This window comes from Myiozetetes cayanensis, unplaced genomic scaffold (genome assembly GCF_022539395.1).
Source record: "Myiozetetes cayanensis isolate MyiCay16 unplaced genomic scaffold, myiCay2020 scf1, whole genome shotgun sequence".
Classification (NCBI taxonomy): Eukaryota; Metazoa; Chordata; class Aves; order Passeriformes; family Tyrannidae; genus Myiozetetes; species Myiozetetes cayanensis.
In genome coordinates this window covers 76,485,161-76,498,506 of record NW_026086604.1, presented here as the reverse complement: position 1 = coordinate 76,498,506, position 13,346 = coordinate 76,485,161, and the positions used below count along the sequence as shown (strand labels likewise).

General features: G+C 34.8%; 1 protein-coding gene across 9 annotated transcripts in view; it reads left to right on the top strand.

Moving 5' to 3' along the window:
- The window catches only part of CDH12 (cadherin 12), a 518,528-nt gene that overhangs the window by 430,950 nt on the left and 74,232 nt on the right, over positions 1–13,346 (top strand). For all 9 annotated transcript variants that reach the window (XM_050331367.1, XM_050331339.1, XM_050331330.1 and 6 more), the window contains one exon: positions 12,174–12,293. In XM_050331367.1, coding sequence (XP_050187324.1) covers positions 12,174–12,293 — 120 coding nt within the window. The remainder of the gene's footprint in view (positions 1–12,173; positions 12,294–13,346) is intronic.

The following is a 13,346-nucleotide window of genomic DNA, read 5'->3' as shown; positions in this document are numbered from 1 at the left end:
TCCAAAACCAAATAAAACCCCCCACAAACCAAAACCAAACAAATAAAATCCAAACAAACAAACAAAAATGCAAAAACCCCCAAAGTTATTCTGCTACGGGAATAAGACACTGTTCAACGGGACTGTGGTACCATCCTATGATCTTGTTTCCATAGGTCTCTAGTAGTTAATAAACCAAAAGTGAATGCTAAAAACAAATGTTGTGTTATGCCTGGGGCTTGTTACTAATTTTACCGCTGTTGAATAATTTAGATCTCATTTCAGGGATCAGTTAAGTTGACAAATGTGGTTGTGGCTCTTGGGGAAGAAAATTGTCAGAAATGCTTAGATTTGGAAAATAAATAATAACTTATTAAAGTCTGGGGTTTTTTGTCTCCTCTAACACCTGTGACACTCTTACAGGTTGAGGTACATTACTAAAAACTTTTGACAGTTTTCTGAGTCAGTTTCAGCTGAATTAGATAATAAAACTTTGACTACCATGTTTTTGTAACTGCTGAAAATCTTCAGGCTGATCCAGTAATTTGATAAATGGTTCCTGTATTAAGAAAACACACAAAAAATCTGCTGAAATTCTTTAGAATTTAAACAGATGTTTTTAAATACAAGTTAAATGTTACTTCCGAAAAGCATATCACTTTGCAAAAGGCACCAAAATATTTTGCATTTCTTGTGTGCATTAATAATAAGATATATCTGTGACAGGTGACAAGAGGTTTTGTATTTTAATATATGTTTTTAATTTTAATATGTTCAATCACATATTTTGGATACAGAATGCATTGTCTGCATAGTTAGTGATTTGAAGAAAGGAATGTTTGTAGAATCATTCAAGCAATGCTTCTAGTCGATGTTTCCACCAGAAAGGCTGCTCAAAACAAACTGATAGTTCACAAAATCAAGTTTGAAAATTTTAATTTTTATCCATTTTCTCTGGATAATCATCAGCCTGATGGGAAATATCTGCTTTTTTTCTAGAGTGATAGAGTAAGATGGATTTAAAATTTCAAAATAACAGGGGTATCTAAACATATGGTCCTTTGCTATCCGAGGTAATGAAAGCCTTGTTGTTAATTTTAGAATGAACTGGATCTCACCCCTTACAAACAGGGCTTTACAATGGGAAGTACAGAATAACATGAGCTGAAATATTTTTAATTCGGTAAAAGATAAGAAGTGTAATTACACTTTCCCAGAAGATACACTTTTTGACTAGCTAAGATTACAGTTTCTTTTGCCAGTCAGAGCAAAAAGAAGAACTGTTGAGAGTGGAGATCTGGGCTTACCTCTAACACACAGTGGAGAGTGGCACGTATATTAATACAGCCTTTAATATCACCTGGAGTAACTCCAGGACTGCTGGCTAGCTCTTAATCAGATCTGGCATCATTCCAGTTAGAAGTTTTGCAGACACAAACCACTCAATCAATAACACAGACTATCCCATGAGGATTTAGGCATTTATTTGTAGATAACAGATGAATGAAAATTTAATTGATAAACAAACACTGCCTGTATTTTAGGATTGGCAGGTACATTAACTTTTAGAGTGTTGAGACTGAATCTCAAGTGCCTGAAATAAAGCAATAAAACTTCAGTACCCACAATTAGGACACATTGATGAAAACAATACTAATTTTAAAACAGAGTAATCTTAGAGTAATAGTTTTTTCTAAACAGGAGAGTATTTTGTCCTATACTTCAAACCTCCTTCCTTACCATATTCCCCATCCCATTTCTTACTTCTGATAGTAATAGTTTACGCTGGAATCACAACACTGCCTTGAATCTCTCTTAAGATATTAAAACTGAGTCACAAAGTGCAGGAGTATTGCTGAAGACTTTTTTTGTGTTACTGAAAAGTTCACTAACTTAAAAGCTCAGTTCAAGATATCTTGAAACTGTTTGCCAATTAGCTGATTATACATACGTACAAATATTCTAGGAAAGGTTTTAACACAATAGCACAATTTATGTAGAAGAAACTAAGAATTAAAAAAAAATGAAAGCAAGAACAACATTGCACGAGAGTCAGAAAGCTGTTTTAGAAAACAGGCATATAATCTAAATGAAATGTAAAAGTATATAAGCAGTCATGTGTATGAAATTTTCCAGAAAGATGGGCAGTACAGATTTGAATGTTTTTTGCTTGAGTTTTTTTTTCTTTCTTTGTTTAAAAAGCCACACTATCCTTCATTTTTTTAACAAAGAAAATAAACACAAAGAAAATTGGTTATTTGAAGCTGGAAGTTACAAGATGCCTTATAAAATATCAAAAGTCCAAAATAAGCAATATTTTGTAACTCTCTCAGCTTTTGAGATTGCCATTTGACTGCAGCCCACAATTCTTTCAAAGGTATGACTTTAAGGAATTTTGAAAAATATTATATATTTCTTTTTACTTTGGGATGTTCTGCTGTTCTGTCCAATGCTACATTTCCAAATTATGTATATTATTACATCATGCCCAGTGATGGAAGACTATCATCACACTACAAAACACCAAAAATCACCCCACGTTATTCTTAGAACAGCATCTACCTCTGCAAGTGTGAAGGTTTCTGTTTCCACTTTACCATAGACAACCTAAGAAATACTTTGTTGATCAACTGGTCTGGTACTGAAGTAAGAACAGGACAAGATATGCCCGTTGCTATCCTCTTGTTAATTCTTTCCTTTTGCTTAGAAAAACTCTGCATGCAGTATCTTGAAACAGGGACATGCTTAGTAAGGCAGAAAAGAGTGAAAAGAATGTTTCTGTGACCTTTTGGCAAAGAACATCCTTCCAGTTATGCCTGCGAAGTGCATTCCTCCAGTGAAACGCTGACAATTTCTTTGGCTCACTGGACTTTTCTGAAGAAAACTGGTTGTAAGTCCCTAGTCTGGCAGCACACACTTCAGAAATTTGCCTGCTGAGAAGGAAGCTTGAGGGTTTTTTTTACTAAGACTTTAAGCATTATACTAATCCAAATTAAGAAGTAAATATAAAATTGGATTTATTGTTGAAATCAATAAAAAAGACTGAGTTGTAATATGATGTTAGGAAAAAAAAAACCCAAAACTAATGCAAATACATGAAAAGAAAGGAATTGTTACACTAATATAAGATATTTGAGGCAGGAGAATCATGCCCACAACTAATTTTAAGTGTATATTAAAAATTTCCATGTGTGTAATACATACTTGTGGTTTGAATTTCTTCTCTCTCTAATCACTAAAATATTGTCCTTTCAGTGTTATGAAATTAACTTAATATGTATAGTTGTATTACCATAATATTTTTCACCTTCAGTTGAAATTATGTAGATTTTTGCTAATTAAGTTGCAACTGTTCCTTATGTGCTTACCATTTAACATGAGGGCTTTGTTTGAAGTCCACTTTTAACCTGAATGCCTGCATGGCTTTCTGTTACCAGCTGTCTGTTCCCACTCTCTCTCTCTCGAGTTTCTGCTGAAAGGATGATTCAGCTGCATGTGTAAAGTCCACTAAACTACTGTGAAATTATTACCTTTATAAGTCTCTGGGTCATTCCTCCAACATGGATGGGATTTCTGAGAGGGAACAGAAAGCCCAGTTGAGGAGGAGTCACCACAGTCAGCTCTGTGCAAGCTGTCTCTGTTCATCCATCAAAAATCTCTGTCTCCCTTCATTTCATAACTCCTTGTACTGTTTCTGTAGGAAAAAAAAAAAGTTAATTCCTTTGTTGTAGGAATAATTTGCCCAGTTACTGTGGTGAAAGGTAAGAGATATTTGGAAAGGATATGTTTCAGTGTTTAAACCAGTGGGAATCAGACTAAGACTTACATAGGGGCGTGTTATCCTGAGTGTTTTCAGATGCTAGATTTCTTCCATCTTTTCCTAATTTAAATTAAGTTTACCCGCAGGATATTTACAGATGTTGAGTAGGAGAAAAGAGGTAAATATGAAAAAAAGTACAAAGGAAAAAAATGTTCATGAAGACTGCTCTGCATCCTTCTTGAAAGATTTAGCCACACTTTAAGTAGGAAGGAAGACACGTGATGCAGGCAAAGCAAACTTTAAAAGTGATCAGTCATCAATCTCTCCAAATCTCTTTCCTTGAAATCATGCCAGATAAATATGAAATTTGGTTACCAAAATTTTATCCTAAGTGCATGATATTTAATTGGAAAAAAAAAGTCCTCATAAACTTTCTTTCATTCAAAACTACAAAGACTTTTTTTCACCAAATTCTGGTGTAGAAGTAAATTTGCTCAGCTAAAGCTACCTGGGTGATCAGAGAATTAAATAGTTTCTAATCAGGTCCAATAAAAAACAGTGAAACATACCAGCTTCTATATAGCATCAGAACATCTACTGATATTCAAAACTAGCCCCTTTACCTGACATTCAGTGTGAATGACATTTCACACTATTTTTTCCTTGCATCCTATGTAAAGCTCAAGTTTTCTTATTATTACATTCTGAATAAATTATCTGACATTTGAAGAATTGATGTATGAAACTCCAGCTCATGAAAACTTCAAACAGTACGATAATGGAACTACACTGTGACATGCTTTCTCCTGAATTCTTTATGTGATGTCTAACATTTTTGGCATACTTTATTTTATTTTTGGGGGGAGGAGGGAGGAGAGTGGGGCTTTTCAGGAGGAGTGTCACAATTTCAAGATTCCTTAAGAATCTCCAGAAGATGTCATTTCCTGGACTTCTTAAAACATCTTCTTTTCCTAATACTCTATCTGGCACTAGTAGGATTGATGTCTTCTAATGCAATTTAGACCACCTCCTTGCAAAATATAAACCAAGGCAGCAAAAGCATTCTTTTATCAACATGGAAAAACCTGCAGCAGAGGTTTTTTCCAGCACAGCTGGTATCCTAGCCATGAAGACATACTGGCAAAGTGAAGTGCCTGTTGAGGGGACCCATTAGGTTGTCAAGATAATAAAAGAAGAAGTCAAAGCTAGATTTTTCTATTTGCTAAATTTCATATATGTAAGAGGAACATAAATATTTCATATATGTAAGAGGAACTTCTGTCATATTAGTAAGAGGAAAACAATCCACAGACTTGAAAATTGAAAGGAAAAATCATTCTCAAGAGTTGTATTTCTCAAACGGATAGATATTAAGCTTAGAATTTACTAATTGGTTCCTGTGCTGTTCCCCTTATGCATTATTTCCAGCAGTTACTTTACCAGGCCACTCCTTTATGTGCATATTGGGTATAGACTATTAGCTGCTATTTCAAGCTCCTCGTTTTCTTCAGAAGTGTAACCTCTGCAAACATTATTACAGCCTTGAGACTGTGTAAGCAGCTGAATGTCTTTAAAAATAAATGAATAGTTTAAATTAATAAAAAAAATAAATAAATATTAAATGAATAACAGAGTCATTATTAGCTTAGCTGGATTGTATGTCCCTTAATGGCTTAACTCTGGCTGACCTCAACAGATGAGGGTACAAAAAAAGAAAAAAACCAAACCAAAACAAAATAAAAATCACCAAAAAAAGAAAGAATTGTCTTGCTGATTTTTAAGCTAAATAATTAGCTAAACCCCCCCACAGCAGTAGGTTTGTTCTGTTTACTCTCATCATCCATGAGGGAGATGGGAGACAAAGATGACCAGGAGAAGAAAAAAGAAAGCCAGCTTTTATACTCCCTTGATTGTTGCCAGTGTAAATCAAACGTTATTCCAGAGATACTAGAAATATGCTTGATTATGCACTAAATGCTGTGACTTACAACAGCTGCTTTTAGCAACCAGCACAGCAAAACTATTAGCAAAAGACTGCCATTCTTCATCAATTACAACAGGGAATGGACGTATTGCTTTTGTGGACATGGCTGCTTTTGACAGCTGAGAGAAATATAAATATATGTGTGTTCAGGGTGATGTCTGGAATGCAAAACAGGAAAAAGCGTTCTTCCCTGATTGTGTCTAGTATTCAAGATATTGATGGAGCCAGCAAGCTTGTGTTATTATCAGGGCTTCACAGCCATGAATACATAAACTGGAAACTGACTTTTCTAAGTAAAATATACCTTTCTCACATTACTTCTGTGGGAGTCAGCTTCAGGAGTATATCTTCAAAACTTATTATTGGTAATTTTTTCTATAAAAGATAAGCCCCAAAAGGGCAATGTCAGCAACTCTCTTTAGAGATGTGTATGTCCTCCTGGTACTGGAGATTTGCTAAAACTGCCAGTGGCAGGTCAAGGGAATATTTATTGAGACAGAGGATCTCCTGATCTGAATTGCAATGTAGTGATGCAGTGAGTCATAAATTCACTTTTCCTTTTTTTTTTTTCCTTTTAACCTAAAAAAAAAAAAAAAAAAAGAAAACAGAAGAAAGAAGAAAAGAAACCACAAGTATGGCATGTGTTGATTAGCTTTTTACTTGACTTCTGAAAAGAAGATATATGCTGTTTGGGTTGCCAATGTGCTATTTTTGGAACTGTTTAGGAATAATATTGGGCAAACTAGTGAGTTTCTGTGCCTACAGCTGTGCTCTTCCTTCCTCCTGCCCATATAAAATATTTTCACAATCATCTGATTTCTTTCAAAAGTATTAGGTATTAACATATCACAGCAGAGTGACAAAAAGCACTAAATCATACATGTGGGAAGGGAGAGGTTATACAGCAAGACAATGACAGCTCTTCTACCTCTACAAGAAAATCATGTCTTCACTCACCATGAAGTAGCTGGAACTACCTTTGTAGCCCATTACAAAAAGTAATTCTATGAAAATTCACATACAATGTCACATACTCATTTCCTACTAAGAAAAGACAGGAAAATGATGAACAAAACAAATGGCAAAATTAAAGCCTTGGATTTCAAAAGAGAAGACTTGAACTTGTTCAGGAAACTGCTTGACAGGATCCCAAAGACAGGAGTATCCAAAGAAGTTGTGGGATCTCTTTTACTGAAGATATTAAAAATTTGGGGGACAAGGACCTCAGTCAACTAATTTGATAGAACTTCTGCTCTCCATGGAGTGCAGAGAGGATCCAACTAGAGATTGTGGAACACTTGCAATGTGCTGAAGTCCTGCTCTCTTTTCAGAATTCCTTCCTTTTTCAATTATCCTCAAAATTTAATGTTGTCATACAGTCTTCTCTTGCCTCTTAAAAACCTCAAAGCAGCTCACCCTTGTTTTCTGTGGAACAAAATGTACTGCTACTGCTTAACAGAATTTTGGTATTTGTAACCAAACTTAATGGGATTGGCAGGCCTGGTGAAAGTTGATCTTAATGAGAAAAAATGTGACAAATTCCATCTCCTTTTTAGATTGTCCTTGCAATTTTATTGACTATGTTTTTTGGGTTTTTTTCAGTAATCAAGTCTAAGTAAGTCTGTTGTATTATTCTCATAGTCTTGAATCATCTCATTTTCCTTTACAATGTAATAATAATTTTATCTAGTCCTGGCTGAGTTTTATGTAGTCTTGGTCAGGCTCAACAGGTCAACAAACTAAACATAAGAAACTCAGATTTCCTGCTTGATTACTTTGAAAGGTACAATAGTTCCACATGCAGCAAGATATCCCACCTACCCTTTGGTGATGGCAAAATGTTTCCAGGTTAAAATAGTACAAAAGATCAATATTTTAATATTTTATAAGAAAAATATTTAGGGGAAGAAAATTATTAAATTAAATACTCTGTTTTAAAATTTGGGAGGGTCTGAATTTTTGGACCACTTTTTTAACAAATTTTGACTAGTCATTCATAAACAATATGAAAATCTCAAACTGCTAGAATTAGAAAATTAGAAAATTTTGAAATTTCTCTCTAATGCTCTTTGAACAGGAAGAGATTTCTTCAGTATTAATCTTCTTTCAAAGATTCTTTTGATTTTGGCAAAGTAGCATTTTTACCAATGACAGACAGAAAAAAATAGTAATAGTTCTGGATCTCAAATCTATATTTCATAAACATTTCTATTATGGTATGAACTCAGAGTTCCTATAGTTCCCTTCAGTTATTCTGATATAAAGTATCTCTTTTAGTTCTATTTCACTCAGTTTGGCCAATGACTTATAGATTGGAATACATTCTATTTACAGTTTTTACTGAATCTCCTTTAATTTTAGTCACAGTAAAATTCAGGTGAGTATGCTTGCTTAGATTAGAACAAGTTACAGTAGTACTCAATATCATCTATATTGCTTTTAAAAAATACAATCTTCAAATTCCATGACATTTCTTCTGCTGTGTGAACAGTTTAACATTTTTTCCTTTCTAAAATATAAATAACTGCTTAAACACATGATTCATTTTTTCTGCATTTTATAATACCTTAAAAAAATGTGTTCATTACATATCAAAAATTAAGATTTTAAGTATTTTTAAATGTTGACTACCATATAAGGTATTTCTAAACAACAAGAACTAGTGTATCTTTTTTTGTTCATTTTTTTACTTCATATAGTAAGTGCATACTTTTAATTAAAATGTCATGAACTATAGTTTATGTGATCCCCCATCAATACCATTGTGAATTAAAGATTTATTGTAGTATATTATTGCCTGGGAAAAAATAATTATTTTTCGAATCTACTTTAACAAATATATTGGTTCCATGTTTTGCAATAAAACAAAAACAAAACAAACCAACCAAAAACAACAAGCATGACCAACCTCTCATAAAAATATAAGCTTTACCTATTATTTGTTAGTTGTAAAAGATCTGACAGAATAATTAATGCATTTGAAAGTGTTGTGAAATGGATTATTTTTCATATTCAGTCTCTGCTGTTTATCAGGATAAAATATGACTTTGTATATCTGCCTGGATAAAACTTAGCTTGTAAATCAACATTTCTTCTTTTTGTGTAATAAGTTTGGATTACCTGGAGAATGTACCCAGGAATATCTAAACTTATCTTTTTAGGCAACTAATAATCTGTTTGTGCAGGGATCGTCAGGCACTTCAGGCAGCAGCAGAATTTTCAGGCTGTTTGATGGCCACTGTCTGCTTCCTTCAATTGTAGCATCACATTTTTGTGTGAGAAGTCCGACACAGATATGGATTCACCTGTGGTGTTTCAAATGCCTACTTGTGCATAATTGGTACACGGACACACTGAGAAGCAAACAGTGAGGCATGGTGTGAATTTGAATGCCTACTTGGTAGAATTCTAAAATAAAATTTTGTCAATTAGTACTCAGAAGACAAAGTAAAATCAGCTCCCCTAAGTAGCAACCAGTGTGACATCAGAAACATAAGTCCTGGCTCAAGGAGAGAATTGGGAATGTGTGACAGCACCGCCTTTCTTTGGCAAAAATGCAGGCTATTGTCCTAAAGCAGTTCAGTAGCAGCACACTTTTCAGAGAGCACTCAGTCACGTATTTCCAGTTCAAACCTCAGCATCTGGGAATATGATGCTTTGCTCAAGAGAGGAGAAAAACACTACCTACCTAAGATCAGAACACAGTGGAAGACAAAAAAATTTGATAAGGAGGAAAACAGGCAACAACTCTGTTAAAAAGTAGCTCTTCTTTTTTTTTTTTTTAGTGGGAAAAGTACACTGAACTCTTTAGATTTGAAAGTTAGTGAAATACTGTATCAATGATGGAAGACAATTGTGTGTATACTGGGAAGCAGTGTTGTGCTGTACAGTAAGTGGACATGGAATGTTTTGTCAATGCACTTGATCCCGATCTTGCCTTTTCTTCCACAACAATAAGAGTCCAAATGTGGCACATTGCCTTGATGTACAGTTTTTCAAAGGAAGTGGGAAATTCTGAAAGTTACCTTTTCCTTGTCTGTCTTAATCACTGGAGTAGAACTAAGTTATTGCCATGGCTACTTAAATTTCTGGAGCAGCACACAGGACCTGAAATGGGGCATCCTATTATAAAGATATTCCTTATGGACAGGAACAGATGAAGGCCATTAAATGCTCTACAGTTGTTAGATGTCTTCTGTCTCTCATTCCTGTAAGAAAATGTATTCCTCTGGCTGGTCTTGCCTAACCTATTTAATGTATATTCAGTTTTGGTTATGTGTTATGTAAAGACGTGAGTGTTCAGGTAGGCACTACTTCCACAATTGTTATACTGAGACTGGACTTTGGTCTTCTCCAACATGTATCATTCTTCACCTTCCATCCAGAAAATCAAGAGTAACCTCAGGGTTGTAGATAACTGAATTCATCTCCATGGTTTATTTCATTCATTCACTTATTATTTGCTAATATTTCCTTTATTTTAGAAGTTGATTTTAATGAAACAGCTTAAAAACATGATCAGCCCATTAACTCTAAAAAGTTGTTAGTCAAACAACACTTATATTTCCATATTTTCTTCAGAAGACAGAAAGATTGTCTCTTGGAATACCTTTCCATTTTCTTTTGTTCAATAAACTGTAACAGGAGACGTCTTATATGACCTGCCATCATGCAGCAAGTATTTTTACAGTGTTAATTCCAAACTTTTCAACACCAATGTCAGTCCTTGTATGATGAGACTAGGGGGGTAGGCACTGAAAAAAATATTCTCTGAACAGTTACCTTTGCTATCAGTTACTTTCCTGACTACGTCATAAGACCTTTAACATGGAACATCTCTCAGTGAGGCTCTCCCAGAAATAAAACTTGACAAGTCCATTAAAGTTAATTTCAGATCGTGAATATTCTTTGAAACCTGCCAGTTTTCACTGAAGAAAAGTATCAGTCTTGAAGTGTTTGCAGTATTACATGGGTGTTCTTGAAAAACATCAAATGACCTCCAAATGAACTATGTTTCTTAAAACAAAAATGGTGGAGATTACCCTCACCCTTGTGCCATTTCTTATGTAGTCAACCCTCATTTGCTCAGTGAGTGAGTACTGAAAATTCCAACATTCAGTTGCACAGAAGATCATAGGAAATAATTCTTCAAAGCTGATGGGAAAGCCTAACTGTAGGGGTTAACAGTAGGTCTGTTTGCTCCCTGGAAGAGGAGATTGTCTTGGGAAACTTTTGAGTGTGGCCTTGAAGATAAGTAAATTTTACACATAGGCTAATTGGGGAATGAGGGTGGACTGTGAGACCATAAATTTGGTATGTAAGAACTACAGCCTTGTCCTTGTACATCTCCAGGTGTCTCACGATTGCTGCCAAGTGTATCAGTAATGATGAGTGGCCAATTAGGATGTTGTTACTTGCTTGCTACTTGCTTGCTACTTGCTGCTTGCTTGCTGCTTTTTGACAATGATATAAAAGGAGCTGGGATTTTTAATAAAGGAAGCCTTTTCTTATCTTGCCCTGAATCAGCCTTCTTGTGTGTTTTTTATTGGACCGTCATGACTTAACGCGACACCTAACTATGTGACTGTTCGTTCTGCTGAAGACTATAGTTTGAACACGATTTTAATTATGGGGCAGGGGGTAAATGCAAGTAAATTGCTTAGCAACTAGGATGGACAAGACACTTCCTCAGAGTATTGCCATTTACAGTGAGTTTTCTGCCTTCAGGTGCATTTCTTTTGCTCCATGGGTCCCTATTAAGTTGGAATGCAAAGAAAGCTACACTACATCTGGTCTATAACCATGGCCAAAAATAGTGTCAATGGGAGGTTCTCCTTCCACAGCACTTCTGTTTCCTACTGAGCTGTATTAGAAAGGCAAAGGGACTCAAGTCTGGATTTTGAAGACAACTGGCTGAACTAAACACCTAATTTCATTCTACAATGAGAATATGAAGTCCACCTTTAGAAAACTGCAGTAGTTTTTGATGGTACTTAGAGTATGGTTCACTTAATTTCACTGTTGATTCAGGAGCTGCTTGAACAAATGCTTGTTTTAAAGGCAACTGTCCTTTTACTACTATGGTTGTCTACTTTTTCAGAAAATGGTGGGATATGTTTCTCCTTCAAAATCCAGTATTGAGCTTTCCCAAGACTCCATTCGGCATGTGTTTTCTAAAAAGTTTTTGCAAATAATGCTTACATTATAAACTATTTATAAGTACCTTCGGACAGTGGACTCATTTACTTTTCTTCCCCTTTATGCCTCAGCTATTACCTAGATGGTTACTAGCATGGAGATGAGAATTAACTGGTTTATTCTCACCTTGTTTCCAGTGGAAGTGGAACAGCACTTGCAAAACAGAATCCATGAGTAACAAGACTAATATGTCTGAAAATTCCCTGATCACTGTTTTATGCTGAAAATGTGATTACCTGTGTTTCTTTGCAGGAGCATATGTGCTTCAAGTAAAGGCAACAGATGCTGATGATCCCACTTATGGAAACAGTGCTAGAGTGGTTTACAGCATTCTTCAGGGGCAACCATATTTCTCCATTGATCCCAAGACAGGTAAATAGTTTGTCAGCAACCATGAAAGATTTAAGCTTTTCTTTTTGATTCATTTAGGCATATCAATAGATCTGGTTGATATGAGCCAAATCCAGGAAAGCAACTTTCCACATGATCCAGTTATGAGTATTGACTAGTTTTTGTATGATGTTGAAGTATGTTGTAGAAATAAAAGAAACGTTCTCCTTCCACAGTCCTAGAACAGCTAAAATAAATCTACTTTGAACAATTATTTTTAATGTTTTTAATGCTCAATAGATAGAGCCTTATCTGCTATATGCATTCTATTTAGTTTGTTTGATGTTCTTTTTTTGTGTGCTTTTTCCCCCTGAAAATTCAGTTTTGTATCTTGTGTCTTCTCAGAATTTTTACTTACTGAACTTACATTCAGAAATTCTCCAGCAATAATTGTTTTGCTATATTGAACTAACTTGAGACTGTGGAGCAGCTAATCATCTTCTGCCCTCCTCTTTTCCTGGGGCATACAATCTTTGTCTGGGGTTACTGGATGTGTGAGTTGAAAAGGATAGTATTTTTAAAGAGACTGAAATATTTGGGAGTTTGGTAGACATGTTAATTTGGTATCTTGTCCTATATTTTGAAGTGCATTTTTGTTTCTATATTTAGTAATTTAGCTAAGGAATTCTATTGAAGCTGTACTTGAATGTCAGATTGTGTGTAAAAGAGCCTTTAGCCCTGATCAATCATCATTTTGGTGGTATGGGCCTTATAAGGCTATTAATGCAATATCTCCAATAGGTTACACATACCATTGTTGCATGCTCCAATTAGCAGGAGCTAATAATCACATTGCAATTTCCACTGAGCAATTTTACTGAAATGGGACTTCTTCATGTGTCTGGGGAAAAAGAAGTATTTACCTTTATACTTTTTTTTTCATTTCAGTTTTGTAAGAATGAGTATGAATTCAACAGTAAAAAAACCCTTTACTGGAGCTAAAATTGGAGTTTTAGTACACGTTTCAATAAAAAAGGTTGTTACTAGTACTTGAAAGAAGAACTAATTTTCCCATGACACTATGAACAAAATATA